Consider the following 6053-nt stretch of genomic DNA (forward strand, 5'->3'; position numbering starts at 1 on the left):
CTTTAGTACTATCTATCTATCCTCCTTTAAATAGGATTAACAGATTAGCTACCCTGTAATTGTAGGGGTGCCTCGTAATTGTATTACCCACAACCTCAAATTAAAAGTTACTCTTTCTGCATTTGGGTCCCAAAATTTGATTCTGATCATGGCACTTCTTCAGCTTATTTTAGTTTTCAAATTTCTCCTATTGAGGCAGATCGTAGTAGGGAACAACGAGACAGATCGACTTGCTTTGTTGGAGTTCAAGAAACAAATTGATCTTGATCTGTATGGAGCACTAAGTTCTTGGAACGATTCCATCCCTTTCTGCAGCTGGGTTGGGATCACTTGTGGCGGTCATCGTCATCCACAACGAGTTATTAGCTTGGATTTACAAGGGAAGGGATTGGTAGATAACATATCTCCTTCCATTGGGAATCTCACTTTTCTTCGTTTCCTCGACATTGGAAACAATAGCTTCCATGGCAAAATCCCCCAAGAGATCGGTAATTTGATTCGATTACAGTTCATTGCTTTTCGAAACAACACTCTAGGAGGAGAAATTCCTACCAGCTTGGCCAACTGCACTGATCTAACAGAAATTCGTTTCAGCTATAACAATCTTGTTGGGAAGATTCCGGTTGAACTATTTACGCCTTGGTCAAAGTTGGAGATCATTTCTATTAATTATAATGGCTTAACAGGAAAAATACCAGCTTCATTTGGGAACGTTTCTTCTCTCCAAATCATCTCTTTGGGTGGAAATGAACTCCATGGGAGCATTCCAGAATCCTTTGGTCAACTAACAAACTTATACTATCTATCACTTCTTCAAAACAAGCTATATGGTATGTTCCCTGTCTCACTATATAATCTCTCATCTCTTGAAACCATTTCTCTTTATCATAACCAACTGCATGGGAGCCTTCCACGAGACATATGCCTCACTCTTCCAAATCTCAAAGCACTAGCAATTGGAATGAACCTTTTCTCAGGGAACATTCTGACTTCCATCTCCAATATTTCAACACTTGAAATAATTGATCTCGGTGGAAACAGTTTTGTTGGACCCGTCCATAACATCTTAGGAAATCTTCAAAACCTTCACTTGTTCAGTATTGCAAAAAATCAATGTGGAGGTGATTTAGATTTTGTAAATTCTTTGGTCAATTGTACACATCTAGAGATTTTGGACCTACATTCAAATGTTTTTAAGGGTCCCATTCCCAACTTCAAAGCCAATCTCTCAACACACCTCTCAATGCTTTTTCTGGGAGGGAATCAACTATCTGGAACCATTCCTATTGGGATTGAGAATCTCGTCAACTTAACCTTCTTGGCCATGGAGGTCAACTTTCTCGAGGGTAATATTCCATTTTGTATAGGGAAACTTTCAAAGCGTCAAAGATTATCCTTGGGTGCAAATAGACTTTCAGGACAGATACCTTCCTCTATAGGTAATTTCACTATTTTGTACGAACTCCATTTAGATGCCAACAATTTGAATGGAACCATTCCTTCCAGCATTGAAAATTGTCAACAATTACAGTACCTAACCCTTGCTAATAATAGCCTCCAAGGCCCCGTACCTAAACAAATCTTCCTTATTTCCTCCTTATCAATATCTCTTGACTTATCTTCTAATTCTCTGGCTGGTTCCCTACCAATTGAAATCGGTAACTTGAAGAGTCTTTCCACAATAGATATCTCCAAAATCAGATTCTCTGGACAAATCCCCTCCTCCATTGGTGAGTGTAATAGTTTGGAACATCTTTATATGGGGGGTAATTTCTTTGAAGGAACCATTCCTCAATCTTTGACTCTTTTGAAGGGGCTTCAAGATTTAGATCTCTCACTCAACAACTTATCAGGGCAAATCCCAAAAGATCTAGAGAAACTTGCAGCATTGCAATGTTTGAATTTATCCTTCAATAATCTTGAGGGGGAGGTACCAACAAAAGGAATTTTTAGAAATGCAAGTGCAATTTTGGTGAATGGAAATGATATGCTTTGTGGGAGAAATGTTGAGTTACATTTACGTACATGCACAAACCCTGGATCTATGAAACGAGAAAAGTCCAATGCTTTTAGAATAGTTCTGGCGATAATCAGTGCGGTTCTTGGTGCTCTTTTGATATCTTCCTTTCTTATTCATTTTTGGATAAGAAGATCAAAAAGTAAACCTCCATCCACACCATTGATCGGCGACCAATTCTTAAAGCTATCTTACAAAGAGCTCTTCCAAGCTACTGGTGGATTTTCTTCAGCTAATTTCATAGGTTCTGGTAGTTTTGGCTCTATATACAAAGGGATTATCGACCAAGATGAAACTATTGTTGCAGTAAAGGTACTCAACCTTCAAAATCCAAGAGTTTACAAGAGCTTTATGGCTGAATGTGAAGCATTAAGAAACATTCGACATCGAAATCTTGTCAAGATTTTAACTTCATGTTCAAGTCTTGATTCAAAAGGCAAAGATTTTAAAGCCCTTGTTTATGAGTTCATGCCTAATGGGAGTCTAGATGAATGGTTGCATCAGTCGGCGGGGGCACAAAATCATTCAAGGAATTTAAGCCTTCTTCAAAGATTAAACATTGCAATTGATGTGGCTTCTGCATTAGATTACCTTCATTACCACTGCTATGCGGTAATTGTTCATTGTGACTTGAAACCAAGTAATATTCTACTTGACAGTGATATGACAGCACATGTCAGTGATTTTGGTTTGGCGAGGCTACTTTTAGAACCTGATGACAGTTCATCCCAGGCTCAAACTAGTACCATTGGGATAAAAGGATCTATTGGCTATGCTGCTCCAGGTAACAAATAAACTATACAATTTTAATTTGAGGTATCAATATATTAAATTCTGATTATATACATCTAAATGTCCTTTAGCAAATTGTTTTTATCTATTCTAATCAGAATCCGTCGTAGGTTGTTCAACATGACTCAAATGATGGTTTTGAAAAAGCATCCTGATCTAAAGATCTTGTTTATTTGGTTAATATTTCAATCCAACTATTATTGGATATTGAGATCCTATTCTTAATAGTTGATTGCATATATCAACATATTTTTCTATCTTAATTAGAGTGGATCATGGTTTTATCCATTTTCATTTCAATTAGAAATGCTCTATACTATGAATGCATTTGACCTTATAGTTATACTAACAATGAGAGGTATCTAAATTTCAGAATATGGCATGGGTGGAAGGGCAACTATACAAGGGGATGTGTTTAGCTATGGGATCCTTTTATTGGAGATGTTCACGGGAAAAAAGCCAACGGATCAAATGTTTACTGATGACTTAAATCTCCATAACTTTGCAAAGACAACTTTACCTGTATACGTGATGCACATTATAGATCCCATACTCCTACCCAAGGAAGAACACAAAGAACAAATTGAAGAGGGTTCTATCACCAAAGCTGAAGGTTCAAGTCATATGAAAGATAAATTGCAAAATTGCATAAAGTCAATAATTGAAATTGCACTTCAATGCTCAATGGAATCGCCAAGAGAACGTATGCTGATGAACGATGTTGTGAGGGAACTACATTTAATCAGGAAAATTTTTCTCAAAGCATAAATCAATCAATACAGAAGAAATATGCTTGATTAGAAGGTAATTATGATTTATTACCTTTGTAGTTATTTTTTTGTCTTGACCACTTAATGCTCATGAAAAAATTGGGAAGAATAAAGTTTTAGATCATACATCAGATGTAGGTTATTACAAATGTTGTTATCATTTATCTCGGCATCCTATCAAGCATTTATGATAATGGCTAACTATTGTCTTGGTATCACTAACTCTTGCGAGAAATGCCGATGACATGTTGATTGAATATATTTTCAAATGAGTTAAAATTGTGTGCTCTTTTGCTTGCTTTGATTTCAAAACTAAGGTCATTCCTTGTTACTTATACACCATCAACTCTCTAAAGTTGCAATTGTATACTATTAAAATTTGAGAGATATGAATATCGTTTGTTTTAGAAAAGCGGATTTTGATCCTAAGAGTATTATAAGTAACTTGAGTTGTTTTGTGGCTATGCAGTATGTGGATTTCAATGAGTGGGTCCAAGATCAACAGTAACATTGAAAATTGATGAACAACTGGTGGAGTTTTTTACAAAGAAGACAATGACCAATTGTTAAAGAGTCTTTTATCCTCTTTCGGTTTCTTTTGTATATGAATTTGCACTGAAAAACTAATATTGGTGGCTCTCTTGTTAACTTCCATTAATCATTGGGATAACATATAACATATTCCTAGTTTCTTATGGTTTGGGTTTTCTTGCTCAGATTTTTTGTGTTATTGTATAATATGAGTGCTTACTTAATGAGCTCTTACTTTCTGTAGTCATAATAAAATTCGTCATTTTCACATGAATATGAAATGAGGAAAAAAAAAATCCATATATGTCATTAATAGAATTTGTGGTTTAGGTTAAGGGTATCAATTGGGATGGTTTCAGTTGATTGGGACGAGTGTTAATTGGTTCTACCTTTTTGGAGTCAAGACCAAAAACGTCTCACTTAATTAATTAGTTCAAAACTTTGGAACAAGTACCGATTAATAATAGGATGGTCTGGTTCCGGTTCCTAATCGGTATCAGTTCTTAATCGGTCCGAATACCAAAACGCCAATCAATAGAGCTCAAACGAAATATAGTTTTTAATATATTGGGTCCATACACAGTTTTATGATAAAATTTATGAAATCAAAATCCGGTGTACTCAATGGCCCATTTTAATATGAGACATGCTTGGCTTAAGAGAGTGATTAGTGAGTAAAAAACCTAAAGCACTCATATAAACTTCTATAGTTAGTACCTAATTGGTTCTTGATTTTTTTTTTTTTTGGCTAAAGATCAGCAAAGTATGTATTGATGTAATGAATAGATGTTACAAGTCTTTCAGAGTATTAAACTGCTCCCAATGGGATTACAAAAACCTGTAGTGAGGTCGCCCCATAGCTTCCCATGTGATTTGATTTCCAATCCATCTTGGCGTCGTGCTCATAGACCATGACGTTTTGGAGTTGGCCGCATGGTTTGCAAGGGAATCAGCTGGACCATTTCCCTCTCTGAAACAGTGCATTATCCTCCAAGTTATTGTGTTTAGATAATCTATTGCTGTCCACCATTCTTGTAAAAACTCTTCCTGGAGGATTAGCAGAAAGCACTGTTGTTACCATTGCTGTTGAATCACTTTCCACCCACAGCTTCTTGATGTCTAGTTTTTTAGCCTCTTTGATTCCAATAAAAAATGCCTCCATCTCTACATAGAAATTGGTTTTAATGCCATGGAAAGTGTCAAAGCATTTGACTACAGCTCCATAATGATTTCTAAACACTCCTCCCGATCCTGCTGGCCCTGGGTTTCCCAGTGAGGAACCATCAATATTTAATTTGCACCAACCTTCTCGGGGCTGCTTCCACCTTACCTCAATTATCCTTCTCGGTTTGGGGCTGTCTATTTTGGCATTCACCGTCCTTGCTCGCATCAGTTCTTGAACTATTTTAATCCTCACGTCACTGATACGGGTGCCATCTAAAACATCTCTCAAGCAATTATTCACCACATATCTTGGTACTTGCTTAGAGCCTTCATATCTCCTTCGATTCCTTTCTAACCAGATTTGGCGACAGGTGATTGTTATTAAATTTCTCCAAAAATCTGTAGTGAGTTCTTGATTGATTCTAACTAGTTAATCGATTCAATTTGATTCTAATTTTAAAATATGAATCACTCTAATGGCTAGGCCATAATCAACCTATTAATAATTGTTTCCAATAGATTTCGATTTTTAATTAATCGATCGATTTTGGTCTTGTTCCGATGCCTGTCCTACATTCACAATTTCACACCCCTAGTTTTGATGGAACTTGTGAATTTTATATTGGAATGTTCAAATAAGCTGAAATGTTTATCACATTCAACCCAAAGCCATGATCAATCGGGACTGATATATCCTGCATCCCATACCAATTCCTATTAATAATTTTCACAGACTTGCTATCAACCACCAATTTCGGAGGAAATTAATGGATACAAAA

At 36.2% G+C, this 6053-nt stretch overlaps 2 protein-coding genes across 2 annotated transcripts in view; both read left to right on the plus strand.

Moving 5' to 3' along the window:
- LOC122645256 (probable LRR receptor-like serine/threonine-protein kinase At3g47570) overlaps positions 1–4065 on the plus strand; it is a 46853-nt gene extending 42788 nt beyond the window's left edge. The window contains exon 4 of the mRNA XM_043838582.1: positions 4049–4065. The gene's annotated coding sequence lies outside the window, so the exon portion shown is untranslated. The remainder of the gene's footprint in view (positions 1–4048) is intronic.
- Positions 149–3577, plus strand: LOC122645257 (probable LRR receptor-like serine/threonine-protein kinase At3g47570). The gene is made up of 2 exons (XM_043838583.1): positions 149–2801; positions 3183–3577. Exons 1-2 carry the CDS (start codon positions 149–151, stop codon positions 3575–3577), a joined length of 3048 nt encoding a protein of 1015 aa, XP_043694518.1.
- Positions 4066–6053: the final 1988 nt, after the last annotated feature.

The sequence above is a fragment of the Telopea speciosissima genome, chromosome 11 (genome assembly GCF_018873765.1).
Source record: "Telopea speciosissima isolate NSW1024214 ecotype Mountain lineage chromosome 11, Tspe_v1, whole genome shotgun sequence".
In the NCBI taxonomy this organism is placed as follows: domain Eukaryota; kingdom Viridiplantae; phylum Streptophyta; class Magnoliopsida; order Proteales; family Proteaceae; genus Telopea; species Telopea speciosissima.

What these genes read in the sequence shown, in the direction of transcription:
- LOC122645257 (XM_043838583.1), top strand. Translation starts at nt 149, where the DNA reads ATGGCACTTCTTCAGCTTATTTTAGTTTTCAAATTTCTCCTATTGAGG. An exon ending in TATTGGCTATGCTGCTCCAG is followed by an intron (nt 2,802 to 3,182) that starts GTAACAAATAAA and finishes TCTAAATTTCAG; the next exon opens with AATATGGCATGGGTGGAAGG.